Source organism: Haliotis rufescens, unplaced genomic scaffold, assembly GCF_023055435.1.
Source record: "Haliotis rufescens isolate VD_foot unplaced genomic scaffold, xgHalRufe1.0.p SCAF_143, whole genome shotgun sequence".
Lineage (NCBI taxonomy): Eukaryota > Metazoa > Mollusca > Gastropoda > Lepetellida > Haliotidae > Haliotis > Haliotis rufescens.
The window spans coordinates 277,315-300,309 of NW_025963828.1; the positions used below are offsets into that span (position 1 = coordinate 277,315).

The window sequence follows — 22,995 nt, forward strand, 5'->3', positions numbered from 1 at the left end:
ACGGCGGTCTCTAAATTATCAAGGCTGGTCCAGGCAATCCGGTGATCGATATCATGAGCATCGATCCACGCAATTGGGATACGATGACATGCATCAATCAAGTTAGCGAGCCTGACCACCCGATCCCATAATCGCCTCTTATGACAAGCATAGTCGCATTTACAGCAAGCATGGGTTGCTGTAGACCGATTCTAATATTACAGGTGTGATTTGATTGGACAGCTATTTTTAGCCTTGAAACGCCATTTAACACGAAGCAATGATACTGAGTGGGTGCAGAGTACTTATCCCAGGAAAATGGAGTTAAACTTCTGTACCGTACTCATATAAAAAAGGTTTGCTTTTCAAGACATCAATCAATGACCTCAACAGCTCAATGTAATATCTAAACTGAACGGCAAAATACACATTGCACCAGATTGAAGTGACTGTAATTGATAAACTAAAAATAACAAAAAGTTTGAGGTAAAGTATAATTAATACACCAGCAATTCCACAAAGAATTGAACAACTCAAACTTGACATTTTGCGGTTAAATTTGTACACCAGATAAACAAAATCAGTGGGAGTTGAAAATTCAGTTGTCCAGATTTTTACCACAATTCATTCGAACACGGACAGTGACCACAGACACAAAATTTGTCACTTTAATACCGAATGTGGCCACCCCGTGCCTCCATACATGCAAAGACTCAGCGTCGGACGGAAAACGTCAAACGTCTGATGAGGTCACGTGGCAAGCGGTTCCATTCATTTGGTGTAGAGCTGGTGTCAACTATTGCGTGTTGGCGGTAGGGTGTGGTCCAAGACGTCCCAGAGGTGTTCTACGGGTGATAAGTCAGGAGAACATGCAGGCCACGGTAAGACGTTGACGTTGTTGGCAAGGGAGTCCACTATGATACGATCTGTGTGGGGTCCGGCGTTGTCGTGTTGGTACAGAACACATCGGGATTGTTGCTGGAGGTAGGGCAGCACTACTGGAAGGAGGATGTCATCTCTATAGCATAGCGCATTGAGGTTTCCATTGATGACGACGAGGGGCGTTGACTGGCATCCACAAATTGCACCCCACACCATAACGCCACCTCCACTGTAAGGAACGACTCACGCTGTTCTGATATTAGTCTTGGCATTTCAAATGTGTTTTATTTTACAATATGGATGTTTGACATTGATACTGCGCAGTTTTTACACCCCTGTGGTACGTGCGATTCTACCAGCAATTACATCACGTGATTTTACATTTTTCGCATTTTCTCGAAAACATCGTGCGCATTGCCGGTAAAAATTACAGGTACAACAACGATGTGTTTGGGCGATGTGTTTGTGCCTATATGGGTTTTAACCAGTACAACTAATTTAAAATCATATTATTTTCAAATGTGTAAAGTTTCTTTTGCAGTTCAGTTTATATATATTTTTCAGGATGAAGGAATCACTTACTATCAATATGACACATACCTGTAATACATATTTCAAAGCACTCACAGATCCTGAGCAGAATAGGTCTTCAGCAACCATGCTTGCCATAAAAGCTGACTATGCTTGTCGTAAGAGGCGACTAACGGGATCGGGTGGTCAGGCTCACTGACTTGGTTGATGCATGTCATCGATCCCAATTGCGTGGATCGATACTCATGAAGTCAATCATTGGATTGTCTGGTCCAGACTCGATTATTTACAGACCGCCGTCATATAGCTGGAATATTGCTGAGTGCGGCGTTAAACAACAAACAAACAAACAAATCAAAGCTCACACCATTGTCGAAGTCATACCGACATCACTATCAGCCTGATGTGTCATGAGGTCACACAGTAATTACGTCACAATTTCTCATTTTGACACTGTTTACGATCGCTTTTCAATATACAAGTTACACAACACGTTTCACTAGAGTTAATTGTAACGAGTGGACGAAGTCTAAATGTATGTCAAAGTTTGACATATTTCTAGGATGTCACCATGCCTGAGTATTATAATGTATATTCAGGTCTGAGTGACACAACATGTCATTTTTTCCTGACCAAGATAACGACTATTGTAGGGAGATAAGAAATCGGCAGATTCATTCCTGCAGTTACGAAACATCTGTACGATCTTAATGTTGAGAAATTGCACACATGAAGGGCAGTACAGACTTGCTGGTTAGTATTCTGGTACTGAAGGTCGTCGAAGGATTCCTACGTAAGTAACGCATGGACTTTAATAACGTTCACTTTCTTTGTACTGTCTGTTGTCGCTTGAGTGTTAGTTGAGTGTAATGGCTGATGTGTTGGAAAACACCATTACTTTGAGTTGTGAATGGGTACCCGGTAGGATGAAATGGTAATGATACAGCTGTGACTAGGGTACCCGATAGGATGGGGTAGTTCCGATAGATCACTGTTTGGAGGCTGGTAGGGTGAAATAGTGAAGATGCGGGATTCATTGGGTACCTGGTAGGATGTGATGATATGATAGGGTAAAGATTGGGTATCCAGGGGCCGATATGGTTATGACACTGCAGTGTTTGTTTGTTTGTTGTTTCACGCCGCACCACGGACAAGTCCGTGGCCGCACTCAGCAATATTCCAGCAAAATGAAGGCCGTCTGTAACTAATGAGTCTAATCGGGTCTGGACCAGACAGTTCAGTGATTGACATCATGAGCATCGATCCACACAATTGGGATACGATGACATGCATCAACCAAGTCAGCGAGCCTGACCACCCGATCCCGTTAGTCGCCTCTTACGACCACCATAGTCGCCTTTTACGGCAAGCATGTGTTGCTGAAGATCTATTCTACCCCGAATCTTCACGGGTCGACACAGCAGTGAATTCGTACCCGATGTTAATGTAACAGCAGTGAGTGTGTACCCGGTACCCGATCGATATATATGACAGAGCAATGAAAGGGTATCCGGGGTTATGATGATATTATTTAATGGAACTTGCATCTTCCCGAGTTAACAGTTACCTCCCTTGCCTCGGGAAGGTGCATATCTTGTTACTGAACACATCACAATACATACCTCGGCTTTCATAATTATTTCTCTGTAAAATTTTAAAGATATGCTTTTATCAATTTGAAACTATCTATGAACTATGGGTCGATTTATATACAGTTTAGGCATTTTCGGAAAAATAGCTAAATGAGGTTTTAGAATTACATTTTGAGTAAGTAACGTCGGAAATTAATGTGCAGAATCGTGTTGTTGGAATTTTGTTCAGGCGTGAGTTAGTCACGTGACACTGTCTGGGTGTCTTTTCCAACGTATTTAAGCAAGGTGCTTAAATATATATGCATGGGGTGTGTTTTAATAATACCTAACAATTTTTAGAGTAAGTTTTCTTTATCATTTTCGGATAAACATTTCTCTCTCATGAAACCGCGTCAAGAGTAAAACTTCGCTAGTTCCCGTGGTCACTCGTTAATACACGGAAATAGAATCGGGCTAGCGCCGGAAACCAAGGAAAAATAAAACGAGACGCTATCGCGTGCGCGCTATAACGGGGTTCAGCGGTCCATTGCGAAACCAGGTCGCTCCGCTAGTCACATATTTGAAGGCTAGTGTTTTTGGAAGCGAATCGTATTGCAGTTTTCGTGGGATTACCATTCATATACATTATGGCAGGGTTGTTAGTGCGGCATGTTCACTGCTAAACAGCCTTGTGCTTTCTTCTAACTTAATTAGTAACAGCAGCCAGGGGGGTTAGTAAACAGCGAATCTACGCTCGTGTCTGGTAGGTCTAGGCTCGATTGCCCGCGGCGGCGGTGATGAGAATGGTAGACGAGGCTATCATATTTCAGTTTCGGTGCCAAGACCTGATAACATTGCTCACTTCCGCCTTGGGCGGTCACGCTCGCCATTTTGAGGAGACAGGGGAGCTGCTGAGAAATTATCAATCTATCGAACTCCAGGTAAGACATTTCATATTGATCACAAATGTTCGTCTTCATACTGGTGGTTGCTATTCCTAGCCTCAACGATATGCACTGTTGCCATTATATATCTCGTGTTTCACGCTCTCAAGCTTCACATTTAGACCTCTGGAGATTAGTAATTTAAGCAACCATCAATATAACTTCTTGTAACTTTTTTCTTCCTTGATATTTCTTCGTGTTCTTTGTGTGCAATGCTGTTTTAATGCACCCTGGTGATTTTACATGTCTTCTTGTTAATCAAGGGCGGGTAACTCTAACAAAACAGTACAGCTAAGTGGGACAACATGGGTTGCATCTAACGGTAAACAATGCTGTTGTGGGCAGTATTCAAGCTGGACAGTAGGTCCTATTATTGTTCTGTGACAGAACTCTAATCATGTTTAATTGGGTGCCGATTACTTGTTCATTTCGAAACAAATAATGAATCTAGCACGGCATAAGAAATAGACCCATTTGATATAATGAGTGAAGGATATATATATCTCAGTCTCACTCTCAGCATGTAAAATAACTTCATATGTGGTATCAGGTAAATGATATTGTGTATGCACGTCAGTCCTTATTTATAGACCTTTTCAAGGTGCACAAAATTCCTTCTTTCTCGAAAATTAAAAAAAAGTCAACCCAAACATTAAAATTTATTGAACATTTTCTTGTTATTGTTTTCTTTCCCATGTTATTTTCAAGGAAATCACCGAAAAAAAACACTTATTTTTCATGGTTCCAAGTCATGAACAATCATAGTCTTATCCATTTATTGTACCGTATTTCCTCAATTAAACACCTGGGCATATATTTCTATTACTTTGAGACAGCTCCATTAAAATAATTTGCAGTTCCGGGTATGAGGAATTCTTTTTCATGATCATTATTTTTCATGCATATTCTCAAAATTCATTCTGAATAATTATCAAAAGCAATTTGGTTTGGTTAATTGTAGTATTTTCGGATAAGACATTAATGAATTATAATGTATTTCATTTGTTAGGATGCAACAATGGGAGAGCATAGAAAAGAAGATTATTTTACACCATACATAAGAATGGGGAAAACAAAGTTTTTACAAGACATGGTAAAATATGTTGAGGCAGGAAATTATGTAGGTGACATATGGGTTCAGCTAAACAAGTGATAGTATGTGCATACGCATTGAAATGGCACATGTGAATGTGACCTGAACATACTTTTATAAAACAAACAATCATTCAAGTTTCTATGTACCTGATAGTGATACATCAGATTTTTTCAAGACTGGATTACCAGTGGCTGTCTGCCAAATTAAACATACCGTATTCGACGTAATAAGCGACCCGCTCTAATAAGCGCCCACGGCGATAATTGCTAATATATTGGCTAGTGAACCAATTGGCACCCTTCCGAATAATCAATGTTCCCTTATTTTTCATCAAAATAATATTCTAATAAGAGCCCCCTGTTTCTAATTTTAAGAGCGCCCTGGGCGCTTATTCCGTCGAATATGGTAATTTTGGAATGGTGCTTAATGATCCATATTGTGTAACAGCACACTATCTGATCATCGGTTACAGTTAATAATTTTTTGAGCCACTGGAATAAAATATGTATCCATGTGTTGAGTGTCATTTTCAAAGCAGACACCTGCCATAACTACTTTTACACTATAAGCTTGTGTACCAGACTGAGATTGTGCGTTCTCTTGTTCTGTAGACAGATGTGCTACAGACATACAGGATAATACTTGAAGCATCCTGAATTCTATCAAGCACATTTTTCAAAATGGAAGCAGTCTGATAGAGAGAGTGGGCCTCTGGATGCTCTCGAACATGATTCTGTCTGTGAAGATGATGACGACGATGAGGCTTTGAATGAAGTAAGTGAACATAACACCAAGCACTGAGCAAGAAACTGGGTCTGCACTTATATAGGGATGTGTGTGTGTGTGTGTGTCTGCTTCTTCTCATCTGGACTGATGCCAATTTTATAGTGCTAGCACACTGAGATACCATGCCTCAGTTTTACATGAATACCATACTCAGACACAGTATACTGAGCCAACCAGTCCTTGTTTTCACCCCTTATTGTCAAGCGCCAGACAGGATAACAACAAGTACCATCTTTTCATATCTTTTGGTATGATGTGGCCGGGGATCAAACCCTGGACCTTCCCCTCTCTGTGCGGATGCTCTACCACTTGACCACGGAGGCTAGTTTAATGGGGGAATCAAAAGAACCACCCATGTTATCATGGTTATATCAAAAGTTTTGCAGAAATTGATATGTCTGGTTGTTAAACATGATGCAGAACTCAGTGGCGGTGGAATAGCCTTGTGGGTAAAGCGTTCACTCATTACTCTGAAGGTCTGGGTTGCAAATGTTTGAAGCTCATTTCTGGTGTCCCAAGGGGCGGTCGGGTAGCCTAGTGGTTAAAGCGTTCGCTTGTCACGCCGAAGACCCGGGTTCGATTCCCGACATGGGTACAATGTGTGAAGCCCATTCCTGGTGTCCCAAACCATGATATTGCTGGATTATTGCTAAAAGTGGCATAAAACTGTATTCACTCACTCAGTAAGAAGATTAGATGATTTCTGGTGGAAAATGGATCAGATGACGAGTGAGTAGAACCAACCATATATTCAATCATCCTTCACAAGTTGAAGATGCTTGCAATGCTCTAGATACTGAGTACCAAAAAAATAGACTGCCTCCATGGTCTAATGGTAGAGCGTCCGCCCGGAGAGCGGAAGGCACAAGGTTCGATCCCCGGTCGCGTCATACTAAAAACGTTAAAAGATGGTGCTCGAAATTAAGGGGCTAAAACAAGGACTGGTCCGCTTGGAGTCAGTATTCTGTGAGTGGGGTATTTATGTTGAACTGTGGCATGGTATCTCAGTAGGCTAGCACTATAAAGTCTGGACTAGTACAAACAGCTACACGCAAGTACATCCACATCACAAAACAAGTGCAATAATCTTGGACGCCATGGTAAACCCAATTTCGCCTCACCTCACCAAATAAATAAGTATATTAAGGATCACTTTGGCAATGTAACATCTGTTGAGTATGATCTTCATGCACAGGGTATACTGAAGAAACAGCATGTTTCAGTACATGCCTCTTCATGAAACATAGAGTAACGTAACGTAGAGATTGAGACTTCCCACCACAGTTGACCCGGTTCGGACTCAGCAACAGATTTCAAGGCGTACATAAATTTCAATTCTGCACTCAGATTACATGGTGTTTAGAGCTTGTCGAGGTTTATTTGACGTGCGAAAAGAACGTTAACTCGGTAGGGAGGTAATTCTTTAATGACGTTCCGTCTTGAGATTTCACTGATGTCTTCAAATTACGAGGTGTTTTATTCAGGGATTATGCGACGCACTAATGTGTGTCCAGTACGCTCAAATGTAGAAAAATGGACGCAAAAGGAAAATATGCTGCATCCTGAAAGACGCACAATAATCGTCATTGTATCTACGGCGTATCGAGCAGTTATGGGTCATGACTACTGTGCACATGATCATTGGACCCTTGAGGATCTGGGGTAGAATAGGTCTTCAGCAGCCCATGCTAACCATAAAAGGCGACTATGCTTGAACTTATTGCTTGTTGTAAAAGGCGACTAGCGGGATCGGATGTTCAGGCTTGCTGACTTGGTTGATGCATGTCATCGTTTCCCAATTGCATGGATCGATGCTTATGATGTCAATTACTGGATTGTTTGGTCCAGACTCTATTATTTACACACCGCTGTCATATAGCTGGAATATTGCTGAGTGTGGCATTAAACAACAAACAAATCAAACAAACAAAACATGATCATTGATTCATTCCAGACTCTAAATGTACATACAGTACACTACACCATTTCATTACCTTACAGGATCTCCATATTGCCTGCAAGAACCCTTAAAATTTATTATTAGGGATCCCCCAGACCGCCACTTTTGTTAGTCAAGGTAAAACCCTGGTTATTTTCACATTCAAATCTCCTTGTAATGACAAGGCAAGGGAGGTAACCCATGTATTTTTGAAATGGCTATTACTAGAGCTATAAAACTTGAAGACACATTTTCACTGTTAAGTGCAGTGAACTTTATAAGTGCAAAATTGGAAAGTTTTCAACATTCAACTCTTATCATGTCTTATGTGATTTCTTGTACTAAAACTTTGCCCTTTTAAGAAATGGATCATACCTTTAACTTGAATATGACAACTGGTCATCACATTCACTAGCGAGATAAAGATTTGATTGGTTTAGCCATGTTAGCGGAAACTTCTGATGTCATATGAAAATGAATTGTAATCTAAATTTTCTGAAAATTATCTTCTGACATTTTGGCTTGTCTTGAGAAATAGTACTGTTTATTTATTCATACACAGTAGCCTAGTGGTTAAAGTGTTCGCAGCTCACACGGAAGACCCGGGTTCGATTCCCGACATGAGTACAATGTGTGAAGCCCATTTCTGGTGTCCCCCGATGTGATATTGCTGGAATATTGCTAAAAGTGGTTTAAAATCAAACTCACTCACTCACTCATTGTTCATACTCAGTTAAAAGGCTTAATTGGATTTGTGGGAATTGAAAGATAATTGACGAGGTAGGATGACCAGTTAGATTGGGGAACACACCAACTATTGGTTTACAGTAATGAGGCATTAAACAACCAGCCTGAGTTTCAACTTGTATAAATGTATGGGACCAGGGTGCAACCTAGTTTTCTTTGGTGCATCTTGGTTCTCATGTCAAGTTAGATCAGGATCCTAAAATTGAGACTTGTTATCAGCTTGATCATGTTAATTTTGTTGTTTGAATATGCATGTGACCTGTGAAGATCTGGGGTAGAATAGGTCTTCAGCAACCCATGCTTGCCGTAAGAGCCAACTAAGCTTGTCGTAAGAGGCGACTTATGGGATCGGGTGGTCAGACTCGCTGACTTGGTTGGTGCATGTCATCGTATCCCAATTGCGTGGATCGATGTTCATAACATCAATCACTGGATTATCTGGTCCAGACTCGATTATTTACAGACCGCCGTCATTTAGTTGGAATATTGCTGACAGTGGCGTTAAACAACAAACAAACATACATGCATGGTGTTTTGTGACACTAAAACTACTTTATGTTTTAATATTATTTTTCAGCTCCAGACTTTACTCATCATGGAGAAGAGATTTCTGCTACTTCAATATTATAACTCTTCGAAGAAGGTTGTTTTCAGCGGAGCTCTCACCCTCAATTTAGTTTCTGAAAATATCAGGGCTAAGTTCAGAATAACAAGTTTCACTGCTAAGTACTGGGACAAGGATGTGGAAGACTTTGTAGATTTGGAAGAATCTTCCATAGAGGATCTTCAAGAGGACAGAGTAATTAAAGTGAGGGTTTTTCCCATTCCAAATACTGAAGTGGCTGGCGTTACCATGGTTACCACACTTGACCAAGAACGAGAGCATAGAGAGCCCCCAAGAGATGAGGTCCAGCCATCCTCGGGGATGCTGGTTGAGGTACAGCAGGTGAAGATGGAGACGGATGCACCGAGAACCAGTGAGGAAGCACCTCCATACAGCCAAGGATGCAAGACACCAGCTGATGACGGCAGATTGGAGTCTACCCATGAACTCCCCAACAGGTAAGCCTGTAACTTCTCTACACTGCGTAGTTACTCTGACAAGGCACAGGTGATTTGTTAGTGTATTGATGCATATTTTTATCCCCCAACACAAAGTCAATCTCATAAAAATCAGATCTAAGTTCTTGCTGCCGCTTAACAAAGATGTGAGGACATCCCATTACGGTTCACGTCAGAACGACCTTTCGCGAACTTTGACCGAACGAGAAGTCAACATCAGCCAATTAGAAAGCAGCTTTCTTGAGCTTTACGGCACTCGTTTCAACATGGCGACTTCCATTTCAGACTAAGCTTGAAAAATATGTTGACACAGTTCTCGATTAAAATTTTTAAAACTAAAAAAAACCATTCTGGAATGTCTTATATGTGGTTGCGATTGTATGGCAGTTCTTCCCACATACTGTGAAATGCCTCCTCTGTTCAAATGTTTATCCCACGGAAGCGAGAGATAGATGGTAATTTTGACGGAATCAGTCGTACGGGCCGTAACTGTCGTTCAGAACACCCCATGTTAACTTTTTTGAGGTTGCATGATCAGAAAACTGTCACTTTCATGATCTGGTAAGCGACACTTTGATTGGTCGGATGAAAGGTCATTCTGACGTGACCCGTAATGGGATGTCCTCAGATCTTTGTTTAGCGATAGCGAGAACATAAGATCTGATTTTAATGAGATTGCCACGAAGTGAAGGTGGGATATTGGGATGGTGCCTTCTGTCCACATATCCTTCACATTTCGTTTCTGGAGCAGAACTCAAAAACCATGAGAGATATCTTAACCAAACTTGGCACATCAACAGGCCTAGTGGTGAACTGGTGCCTTTTCATAGTTTGGTGTTTTTATTTTTCAAGTTTCAATGGCAACAACTTTGACCTAGCCTGAACGTGGCAGTAGTGCTCCTTTTCGGAGCAGATCTTGAAAACCGTAAAATATTTCTGCACCAAACTTGGCACATAGATAGGTTCAAGCAGTAAACTGGTGCCTTTTGATACCGGTATTTTGGGGTTTTGGAAAAAATTATTTTTTCAAGTTTCCATTGCAACGACTTAGACTGAAAATGGCGGTAGTGCTCGTTTCCGGAGGGCTGATATCTTGCGCACAACTGTCCAGACATGTCATATTGGTGGGATAGGAGTATTTCATGCCTGTTAATTATTCAAAGAATTGCAGTGTCAAATAGCTGGAAACGAAACATCTGTGTGTAGATGAGACAGTTAGTTATCTTGTTTACATTTTTAAATGTCAGGCCTCAAAGTTTAAATATTTACCAAGTAGCCATATGGCTACAAGTATTTTTTTTCTAGGTAGCCAGTATTAAAATCAAGAAGTCAAGCCAATATTGTAGGTAGCCAAAAGCATCTGAAGTTGTCTTTTATCAAATAACTATTATAATATGTACAAGTCATATTACTTGTCTTGAAATTGTATATTAGTGGAAACTACTTGATTTTTGTTATTTGTGACTCAAACAATGATGCAATTTATGTGACAAGATTATTGAGATATATCCTTGCTTATCCAATGAGCATTGACAACTAAAATAAATACTTATTACATTAATATTTCTGTATTTCTGTTTATTATCGACTTAAGGAGGAATTATACGCAAGTACAATTATTAGCAGACATGTTTTCCACAATCAGCTAGTATCTATTTTGTGTCTTCAAATGTGAAGCAATAGAATTTAGTTGCCACAAGATGTTTTTCACGGTAGTCATTTGGCTACCTCTGAATTTTAGACAGTAGACAAATTGAAATTTAGGTCGAATTGACGACCATTTTAGTCGCAACTTTGAGGCCTGAATGTACATGCTGTATTTGTTGGTTTGGTTTGTTGTTTAACGCCGCACTCAGCAATATTCCAGCTATATGACGGCAGTCTGTAAATAATCGAGTCTGGACCAGACAATCCAGAGCCTGACCACCCGATGCCGTTAGTCGCCTTTTACAACAAGCATAGTCGCCTTTTACGACAAGCATAGTCACCTTTAAGCATGGTAAGGGGGTTTTAGTAACAGATTATGTATGATATGAAATACATGATTGTGAGGAATATTTGGATGAAATATCCTCATTTATTTACCTTTATTTGTCTTTTTTATCCAACATCCAATTTTGCTTGAATTAATATGTAACCTTACTTTTTTGTGAAGAAAGCCATGGCCGAAGACCTATGTCTTCCCATCTGCAGCCTGCCCCAGGTCTCTGCTGCAGAAGCTGGAAACACAGGAACCTTTGGAAAAACGGGACATCAGCCTCCTCAAAGACATCTTATACAAGGATGCCTCATTGTACGAAGGGGGACTGTGAGTATTATAATGTAGTTTATCTTATAATGGATAGTGTATCAATGCAATAAACTAATCTGATAAATATGCAAATGAGATTATCTGGTTGGAACTACTTTCCATAAAACTATATACATTGATGGGATGCTAATTTGCAGCAAAACCTTTGCAAAACTTTCCACAATAGATAACAGGTTTCCCGATGTAAACAAACATGGCCGAAAACTGTTTGGCACTTCATAATAAATGGGTCAGTTCGCTCAGGCTTTGTATTCCTGTTCCATTTCTAAAGTTTCCTGAAGTGAATGAAGATATACTTTGATTATTTTTAAAAAGACATATTAAAAATTAGGGCTGTTACAATTCACTCGCATATTCGGTGAATCGAACCTTATCCATTCATGAATTGAATTCGTTATTCGTGGCCACTAGAATTGAATATTTATGAATATGCAAGCATATGCATTTACATAAAAAAAATACCCATAAGAACATATTTTATGCATAGATTTCTTCATAAGGCAACACTCTTATACTATTTAATTTGACAGTATTGTGGTCACTGGTCATTGTTGCATTTGAGCAGATACTAGTACCTGGATAAATGCAGTATATAAATGAATTATATATTTAATAATATATTAAAAATTAACAAACCATGTCAAATAATTTATGTTGTTGTTGCCTCACTGAACATGCTGAATATGACAAATGATACATCAACTGCTGACTTGTTATTGTATTTGTGAATTCCCCAGGCAAGGGAGTTAACTGACTGTAAAAGTCCAGTTTCCACCCTTGCCAAGCTAGACTAGAATTTCTGAACTTAATTGTAGTTCCACCAGTGGCTATTATGAACTATGTCCCTCCTATTGACCAATTGGATTCCACCCCTCATACCACTTCAATGCACTTGCTTCAAACAAATGGTAGCGTCCAGTCAAGATGATCTGATCGATTTCAATATCTATATTGGGATAAAACAGGTCTTACTTCACAAAGTGCATCAAGTGAGATTTGGAAAATATCTGTTGATGCCCAGTTGGAAATCGGCCGCACAGAAGATAACTTACTGGATGTCGACTTTGTTACATGATTTTCATTGGACTATGCATAGTCTCACTAATGCAGCCAAAATATAACGCCATAATTCCAGCCTGGTTCAGAAAGGGTGGAAACTGGACTTCTAAAGTCAGTTAACACCCTTGCCTGGGGAAGATGGTACATACAAACAATAGACAAATAAGTGATTGGTTGGTTGGTTTGTTGCTTAACGCCACACTCAGCAATATTCCAGCTATATGACAGCGGTCTGTAAATAATCAAGTCTGGACCAGACAATCCAGTGATGATATCATGAGCATCGATCCACGCAATTGGGATCGATGACATGCATCGACCAAGTTAGCGAGCCTGACCACCCGATCCAGTTAGTCGCCTTTTACGACAAGCATAGTCACCTTTTATGGCAAGTATGGGTTGCTGAAGACCTATTCTACCCCGGATCTCCACGGGGCACAAATAAGTGAATGAGTGTGATTTTAAAGTTGTTGTTTAAATTCGGTAAAGATTACGCTGATTTGAGTTGCTATGAATTCCAAATACCTTTCTAAGCTTTTTCTATTTTAATTAAGAAATATTTCTCTGTAAAAGATAACTGATTAGGTATCAGAATATACCAATTTCTGTGAAGTAATTTCATTCAAGGTTTTGGTAAAGCGTATTTAAAGCAGTGTGAAAGTGTTTAGATTCAGCTTCATTTAGTGTGTGTGTGTGTGTGTGTGTGTGTGTGTGTGTGTGTGTGTGTGTGTGTGTGTGTTTTGTTTGAGAAATTATTTTATTTGCAAGTTATCATGGTTATATATGTATAATATGGGCACACCAGAAACCTATGATTGTGGGTTTGAATCCCGGTTTGCCCCGATTATGTTTCTAGGTTTGTCAGCACCATACCTGTGCTCGTGGGTTTCACCGAAGGGGTAAACGCATACCTGCATCACTTCGGTGATACAACTGGAATACTGTTAAAAGCGGCATTAAACCCAACTCACTCACTCACTCACTTTAACTTGACTTGTATGATTTGATCAGTTTTCCATTTGTAGGTACCCATCTGTGGAACGATACAGTTTGCTGGTGGATACCATCCTCAGCTCATTCCCCTATCTGGCCAAGCAGGGTGAAGACATGCCCCTTCATCTAATCAGGGTAAGTTGACCTGGTTCGTGTGTTTGTTGATGCAGTGATGTGTTTAATATAGGGCTGGCCATCTTCCCGAGGCAAGAGAGTTAAGTGACTTTAAAAGTCCAGTTTCCACCAGCCGAACTAGGCTGGAATTCCTGGGCTCGATCGTAGCGCCAACAGTGGCTATTACGAGTTTGTTTCAAACAAAATGGTGGCGCCCAGGCAAGACGATCTGATCGATAATCAAGATCTACATTGTGATAAAACGAGTCTTACATCGCGAAGTGCATCAAATCACGTGAGCACCTTGATTAAAAACACGAAAAGATTTAGAAAATATCTGTTGACAACGAGTTAGCAGTGCACATGCTTTACAAATCCTGCAGTCTACCGAAATCTGCATGACACTCTACGAACCGGATTTTGATTTCGGTGCGCGATTTTGAATGAACTATGCATGGACTCGTTAATCCAGCCAAAAAGTAACTCCATAATACCAGCCTAGTTCGGCAAGGGTGGAAACTGGACTTTTATAGTCAGTTAACTCACTTGCCTCGGGAAGATGAGGGCTGGCACGATACACCAACTGTGATCCAAAACAGACCATGTTACTTTGCTCATGATCTGATACGCCATTTTTATACAGACAGGATGACCAAATGCCTGCCGCTCTGACGATTTACAGTTGGCACTGTCAAGTATGGCACAATGGGTGAAAATATGTACGTTTTCACTACTATTTTTCACTACTAAGTAGTGGTTGGTTTAACAGTTATTAAAGCAAACACTAAACATGCTAAAGGTTAAAATCGATATTTTTTACTTTGTGTGCGATTGTGATCGATACTTATATCGAGAAGTAAAGAATCGCGATCTACTGATGCATCGGCGTATCGTTCCATTACTAGAATAGCACAAAGATTGTCATAATGGCTTGTAGGTTTTGTACCGGTTATTGTTATGCGTTATGCCAGGGGTGGTGGGACACAGTGGCCCAGGTGTCTGAGGCACTGCAATTTGCTGTGCAGAGTTGCGTCCCTTGGGCATGTCAGAAACCTATGATTGTGGGTTCGAATCCCGGTTCGCCCTGATTATGAGTCTAGGTTTGTCAGCACCATACCTGTGCTCATGAGTTTCAACAAAGCGTTAAATGTCTGAGACCTGCATCACTTCAGGCCTTCGTCCCACATTAAGCTGATACGATGTGATATAACTGGAATACCGTGGATTGGTCAAGACGTAATCAGAGGCTGTTATACAGCCCCGAATCTGCAGCAAATGTCAGTAACATTCCCAGATTGGGATTTAAAATTTCCCAATTCATGTTCACTTAGGTTTTAGAGGGATTGTATTTCACTGACAACAGGACCATTAAACACGGAGAGCCTTTAACGCAAAATTGTATGTTACTGCATTGAATGCAGTGTTCAAGTGCTACGTTAAAATACTTCTGAGTTTAAAAAACGATGGGGTTACGCCAATCCTTTTAGATTTATATCAGGATGCGTCAAGACGTTAACACCTTTGCACCTTTCCATGAAAATCCCTATTACTGTGTAATTCTTAAAGTAACCATGGTAACCTATGAACCAAATTTTAATAAAAATATTCTGTATTATCTCTCTCCACTTGTTTTTCTGCATCCACTTGTGCTGTTTTCACTTCCATTATTATAAGGTGGACACTTATGTTTAAATTGGCAGAACTAAGCTGTTATAACAGTGGCAGTAAATGGTGCTAAGAACATTTAACATTTGAAATAATCCAAAATTCGAATAAAGTAATGTTTTTTTCCCAAGTTAGCCGACAAGGGCTCTTTGTATCGAATGCTAGATAAATCCCTGAATACTATTAAAAACGGTGGTGAACACAACTCTCACTCACTCACTCACTCACTCCATCACTCACCCACTGACTGACTCACTCACTCACCCACTGACTCAATCACCCACTGACTGACTGACTGACTGACTGACTGACTGACTGACGGACTTACTCTTCTGCCATGGAGACCGCCTCCGTGGTCTTGTGGTAGAGCGTCCGCCCGGAGAGCGGAAGGTCCGGGGTTCGATCCCGGGCCGCGTCATACAAAAAGACGTTAAAAGATTGTACTTGTTGTTACCCTGTCTGGCGCTCGGCATTAAGGGGCTAAAACAAGGACTGGTCGGCTCGGAGTCAGTATACTGTGTCTGAGTGAGGTATTCATGTTAAACTGCGGCATGGTATCTCAGTGAGCTAGCACTATAAATCGGCATCAGTCCGGACTAGTACAAGCAGCCACACACACACATACACGTGCATGCACGTCGCTATATAAGTGCAATAATCTTGGACGCGACGTTAAACCCAATTTCACCTCACCTCACCTCTTCTGCCATGGTGTTATAACGTGACCTTCTTTGTTCGGTACAGGTGTACTGGAGAGAAAAGCTGAAACAGAAATGGGGCAATGAGAGGAAGGTGAGGGACAGGGATCGGCCGGAAGTTCAGGCAAGAACACGAAAAAAAAAATCAGAACCTTCCGAGGAACCTGCTTCCAAGAGAGTCAACCTCACTTGGGGATTGGCCAACTTCCTGCCTCCTCCACTTACGTCTGAGGATAGTGAATCCATCGAAGCACACGTCGACTGGCTCCAGAGGGAGTTCAAGAAGACAGCTCCGTGTATGCCAAAAGTATATCTGAAGATGAACCTCACCTTTCCAGAAAGACGGAGGAATGTAATTACACAGGGTCTTGACGTCGGTGACCTTCTGCTGAAGTATCCATGGTTACATCAAAGAGAACAGGTGAGGTCATTAAGTACATTGATTTTATTCCTAGAATGATTATACAATTTGGACTAACTTGCCTCATTCCCTTTGTTTGTGTGCCTGCATGCATCATTTTATTATTCCGTATGACAGCAGCTAAATTAATTTCATTTGGTTACTTTAACATGCCTAGAAGAAGAATGGTCATTGTTTGTCAAGCTTTCACTTTTGTCTCTCTTAAACAACAAGTGAGGTGAGATGAGGTGAAATGGGGTTTAACGTCGCGTTGAAGATTATTTCACTTACATAGCAACGTGCATGCATGTGTTTGTGTGTGTGGCTGCTTGTACTGATGCCGATTTATAGTGCTAGCCCACTGAGATACCATGCCGCAGTTTAACATGAATACCCCACTCAGGCACAGTATACTGATTCCGAGCCGACCAGTCCTTGTTTTAGCCCCTTAATGCCGAGTGCCAGACATGGTAACCACAAGTACCAACTTTTAAAGTCTTTTGGTATGACGTGGCCGGGGATCGACGGACGCTATGCCTCTAGACCCAGGAGGCGGCCTAAACGACAAGTATTCATACATTCAACACCTTGTGTCACAGTTGCTGACAGAGTTCAGCCGACTTGAGCCGAACACAGCTTGCCAGAACATGGACGACCTGTTGATGGATGGCTTCAGCAAGTACCACGATTCCATCACTCATCTCGCCAAGGGAAGGAAGATGCCCAGGTTCCAGCGGGACTTCTACGAAGAAATGCTGCTTCTAAGAATTGACTCCCAACGAAAGTGTAAGACATATATATCCCCATGTAACATGTTTTCGAGCCTCACCCCTTTTCAAGCCCCTAAACAATATGTAACCATGGTAACCATGAGCGTGATGACCTAATCAAGGTAGACACTTCAAAGCTCTTCAAAGCTCTTCAACGCACTTGTCACTAAAGTTATGTTACGCGTTAAGCTGCACGAGGTTAGATATTGAATAAGTAAGAAAACATACCTCAAAACTTGACTTTTGCACTTATGCTCAATCTCATTAAAATCAGACCTTAGTTCTCACTACTGCTAAACAAAGGTCTGAAGACATCCCATTAGGGGTCACGTCAGAACGACCTTTCATCCGACCAATCAGAGCGTTGCTTACCAGATCATGAAAGTGACAGTCGGAATGTGATTTCTAATCATACAACCTCGAAAACTTTAACACAGGGTATTCCGAACGATGGTTACGGGTTTAACGACTGAATCCATACAATCTAGACCATATATTAGCCATTCAAGAATGTTCTTTTGTTAAGGTTTCAAATTTGTAATCGAGAATTTGTCAAAATATGTTTCGAAGCGTAGTTGCCAATTTGAAATTAGTGCCGTAAAGCACGAGAAAGCTGCCTTCTGATTGGTCTTTCCATTGGTCAGTCAAAGTTCGTGCAAGGTCGGTCTGACGTGACCCGTAATGGGATGCCCTCAGATCCTTGTTTAGCGGTAGTGAGAACTAAGATCTGATTTTAATGAGATTGCACTTATACTCATTTTAATCAAACTTGATCTGACGATAATTTTGCAACAGAATAATCGTATGCACAAATGCTGTATTGGCTGCTGATTGTAAATTTCCTGTCTGTCATGTCATGTGACTGATCATGTTTTGCATCTATTTTTAACTTGACTGTCATGGTAGGGCTCGAAATCATGTGACGGTAATGAGATAGCGCCTGATTGACTGTCTCGCTTTAAGAGGCATTATCACGATGAAATTGACAAGATGTGGTCATGTGACTCTTCAGTTGTTAACAGAAATAAAAGTTCTCAAAGATAAGACTTAATTTTATTGTTTTGCAATTGTAATATTAGACATGATAGAGAAATACTTCTTACGGGCTCAAAAACACAGTACGCGAGGATGTTTATTATAAACCAAGTCTGTGAACATGTTAGAACTTAAGAAGCATTGTTGTTTGTCTGTAAGTAATGTTTGAAGACTGTTGTGTATGTTTTAACAGATTCAAGTCAGTGTGCAGCGGTGTTGGGACTAGGGACCCTCTTCAAGGAGAAGATGGAGAAGGTCGTGAAGGTCAAGGACACTCCTGATGGCGAGATGGCTATCCAGCTTATTGCATTGGACAAAATCTCTACTACCTCCAGTGGAGCCTTCCAAGTCCACCTAGAAGGCCACCTCGTGTTTGTAGGAGATACATTCATGCAGGCTGTAGCAGGTCTCATGGCGGCAATCTACACCTTCAATCTTGCTTATCCAAAAGAATGCGAAAAAACTTTCCTTTTTATTCAGAAAGTTGTACTGAGACTGGCAGATGATGAGCAAGTTGACAAGAGGATAGTGTCAGTCCTCGCCCAAATCCAGAAAGAAAGAAATAATTCCAAATAAACAGACACCAGAGTGTATCCTTCATGACGCGATATCAACTTTGATAGTATTTATTGATGACAGAGTGAGAGAGTGAGTGTGTTTGGTTTTACGCCACTTTTAGCAATATCACTGCAGGGAACACCAGAAATGGGCTTCACACATTGTACCCTCTTGAGGAATCGAACCAGGGTCTTTGGCGTGACGAGCGAAACTTTTAACCACTAGACTACCTGACCGCCCCTATTGATGACAGAACCTTTTGCAAGTGAATGGATGGTGTGAGTCATTGACATGTTTTTCATTGAATCACGACCTATGAACATAATTTTGTTTATTTGATGTTTTTTCTGTATCTATAAAGTTTTTTTCAACTTTGTAGTTTTCTGTTTGCTGTTTTATCCTGAAAGTGTACATTTTGTGTTATTACTATAGATAGTGAGTTTGGTAGTATCGTTTTTCCGTTTAAGAAATATTCCAGCAATATCACGGCAGGGGACACCAGAAATGGACTTCACACATTGTATCCATGTGGGAAATCGACCCCGAGTCTTTGACGTGATGGCGAACACTGCTACCATGAGGTTGCACTGTACACAGAGGTTTGTAGTTACAGATCATGAACTGTTATGTACAGGGGCATTTAAAAACATTTGTTACACAATTATATAATGCTTAAAAAAATAAAAGAATTTTTTTCTCAGGCAACGGCTTTTAAAAACATAGTGCGGGTGGGCGGTGTTGTTCAAACTAGAATGTAACCTAAGAAACAAGTGTGAAACCAAATAAACAGTTGTGTACAATCAACCTGGGAAAGGGCCTCCCTACATAAATACATTCCTTGATGAGTAAAATACTGAAATACAATGTGAAATTAAAGGATATTTTTGTTTGTTTGTAAAATGGAAATAAAAATAAATTGTGCAGCGAACTTTTTGATGATACAAGCGGTGCCTGTAAACCAGGACTATTTTTTTTTTAACCTATTAAAGCCATGTCATTTAAGAACCTGCTGTATGGCAATGTTGGTATTTGTCACAGTTTTATTTATTTTTTTAAAATTATTTTTTGAATTTTTATTATCATTTGCTGCACACTTGGGACCAAATATCAGCCTCTTAGCTAGTCTAGATAAATTCCTGGATACTGATCCTTTTGTAAGTGATCATGGCATCCAATTTGTGATATATTTTACACAAAGAAAAACAAGCTTATTTTGTTGCTGTTGACTTAAAATATGAATGAAAACAGGTGTCTTTGCAGCATTTGGCTAATCTTGCAGGGCTTGATTTAGCTATATTAAACATCATCATTTGTATTATCATGATCATAGTAACACTTACGTTTATCAATGTACTTGTATAATAATTTGGAGAAATGGGTTTTATTATATACCTCAGTGTGAAAGACTGAGTTGTTCGAGGTTGAGAAAAGTGATATTTTCAATTGCAGTGAACATAACACTTGATATTTCACTGCAGTGCATATAGAACTTTGAGGGAACTATTGGCTATGCCACTCGTGAAAATGTCTCCTTTTCCCCTCTCACGAGATGAGGGAAACATGATATTTCACTCAACACATGAAATATCTTCTATTTATTATATACTTCAGTGTGAAAGACTGACTTTTCTGAATTTGAGAAAAGTTACATTTTCATTGCAGTGAACATATCACTTGATATTTCACTGCTGTGAACATGACACGGATATATTGTCATACTAGAGTTACCTCCCCTTAAACTGTCTCCCTTTATCATAAGTGTCTAGCCCATACACAAAACATTGACGTCCTATTTACACTAGTTCCACAGTGACATGGCAAAATAATGGCAGATGGTAATTTATGGAGTTAATATTACTTCTTGCTGTTTGTTATTCTCTCGAAAATCATCAGTAGAAACTAACATTTTTAGTCCACAAGTCCTTACAATGATAACATATAGCAAAACCCTTAAGAATGGCAAATTTCTACTAGTCCTTTATATATGATATCTCAATTATTGGGCAGTTTTGCAAGGACTACAGAACTAGTACTAATTACTGACGCTGAAAATGTTTCATTATAAACTGTAAATTTCTCATTTAACTCGTCAATTGAGACTGTTTGTTTCGCAATGCAGCATTTTTGTTACTTGACCAGTGTGTTATTCTTTCGCTTCAAACTGCAGTCTCCTAGTTTTTAAGAATATATTTTGTTAGAGTTGATTTTATATATTATCATATCTAAATGTATGATAAAGAATTATCGTGACCCTACATATTTTTGGATACTTTTGTTTATATTTTTAAACATTTTGCAAACACGAAACTAGAAATTTCATTTTATTAGTCCATAATGGTAACTTTCATTGATAGGATGCATCCGTGAAAATCCGGGTTAGAAATGGTCCTCAGCTACCCATGCTTGTTGTAAGAGGCGTCTAAAGTGATCAGGTGGTCAGGTTCGGTGACTTGGTTGATGCATGTCATCTTATCTTAATTGTGTAGATCGCTGCTCATGATGTCAATCACTGGATTGTCTGGTTCAGACTTATTTGTTTACAGACCATCGTCATATAGGTGGGGAATATTGCGGAGTGTGGTGTTTAACAACAAACAAACAAAACAAATATTGACATGATTCATGGATGTGTTAGGTCTTATGAAAGGCATTTTAATGGTGTTGCCAAAGATTTGTCAGCTTCTGATGACTCTTGTTTTCTATTAGCAAGGTCAATGTTTGGACATTCACATTATTCTATACATGTAAATGTGTTTATTGTTTCACCTTGTTCAGAGCCGCGAAGATCCGGGGTAGAATAGGTCTTCACCAACCAATGCCTTGCCGTAAGAGGCAACTATGCTTGTCGTAACGGGATCGGGTGGTCAGGCTCGCAGATTTGGTTGATGCATGTCATCGATCCCAATTGCTTGGATTGATGCTCATGATGTAAATCACTGGATTGTCTGGTCCAGATTTGATTATTCACAGACCGCCATCATATTGCTGGAATACTGCTGAGTGCGGTGTTAAACAACACACACACACACACACACACACACACACACACACACACACACCTTGTTCACTTTTCCACAAGGAGATAAAGATATCCTTTGGTGATTGAGTCTGATTGGTATGAATTGGCTTTGTAAAAATAATATTTTGATGATATGTAAATTACTTTTTGTAGTATTGTGTAATTAAACTTACAATTTCAGGGAAAGTCATTATATGTTATCTTTGACCTGTATTGCTTGTTATTTGTTATTTACTTATTTGCCAATGTGTTCAGGCGATATCAACAGCCTTCATGAAAGTATAGTAAAACTTACTATACGATAAGTAAATATATATTATTGCAAGTTGTAAATTATGGGAAGACGATAAGTAAATAGCACTTATTAAGTTATATAATTTAAAATAGTGGGACAATACACCGATGCTACGCGATTTTTCACTTTCAAAAGAATAGATTCTTACCTTAAATGTATTTTTTAATAAATGTTACACCAAACACTTATCACTAGTAAAAATGAGTTGTGTAAATGTAAACATTTTCATCCATTGCGCCATACTTGACACTGCCAACTGTAAATTGTCAGTGTGCCAGGTATTTGTCCATCCTGTTTATGAAAAAAGAAGGCTTACCCATCACAGATAAGAGCACGTGCAAGTATCGTGAAACGTATCAGATCGCACAGTTGGTGTATCGTCCTAATAATCTACGACTTAAACCAGTAAGTCTTTGAAGGACGGATAGTAATCTCTACTAACTGATTAGTAATTTGTACTAATGTACGATGGGTCACCTACTCCTCTAATTTGTAAAAGAAATGCTGACTGGTCAATTAAGTCTACTAACATGTTTTCGTG

General features: G+C 39.8%; 2 protein-coding genes across 4 annotated transcripts in view; both read left to right on the forward strand.

Moving 5' to 3' along the window:
- The first annotated feature begins 2,039 nt into the window (after positions 1–2,039).
- Positions 2,040–22,995, forward strand: part of LOC124130896 (uridylate-specific endoribonuclease-like) — a 34,377-nt gene continuing 13,421 nt past the window's right edge. Inside the window, exon 1 of the mRNA XM_046493953.2 lies at positions 2,040–2,185. Within this exon, the coding sequence (XP_046349909.2) occupies positions 2,122–2,185 (64 nt within the window). The 5' untranslated portion in view covers positions 2,040–2,121. The remainder of the gene's footprint in view (positions 2,186–22,995) is intronic.
- LOC124130895 lies at positions 3,175–21,627 on the forward strand. Of its 3 annotated transcripts, none has more exons than XM_046493950.2 (8): positions 3,175–3,904; positions 5,615–5,777; positions 9,053–9,537; positions 11,693–11,845; positions 13,933–14,035; positions 16,424–16,798; positions 17,377–17,563; positions 18,776–21,627. In XM_046493950.2, exons 3-8 carry the CDS (start codon positions 9,071–9,073, stop codon positions 19,156–19,158), a joined length of 1,668 nt encoding a protein of 555 aa, XP_046349906.2. In that variant the 5' UTR covers positions 3,175–3,904; positions 5,615–5,777; positions 9,053–9,070; the 3' UTR covers positions 19,159–21,627. The 3 variants fall into 3 exon arrangements, with proteins under 3 accessions (XP_046349906.2, XP_046349907.2, XP_046349908.2); XM_046493951.2 differs by lacking the exon at positions 3,175–3,904 and adding an exon at positions 3,929–4,267; XM_046493952.2 differs by lacking the exon at positions 3,175–3,904 and adding an exon at positions 3,929–4,229.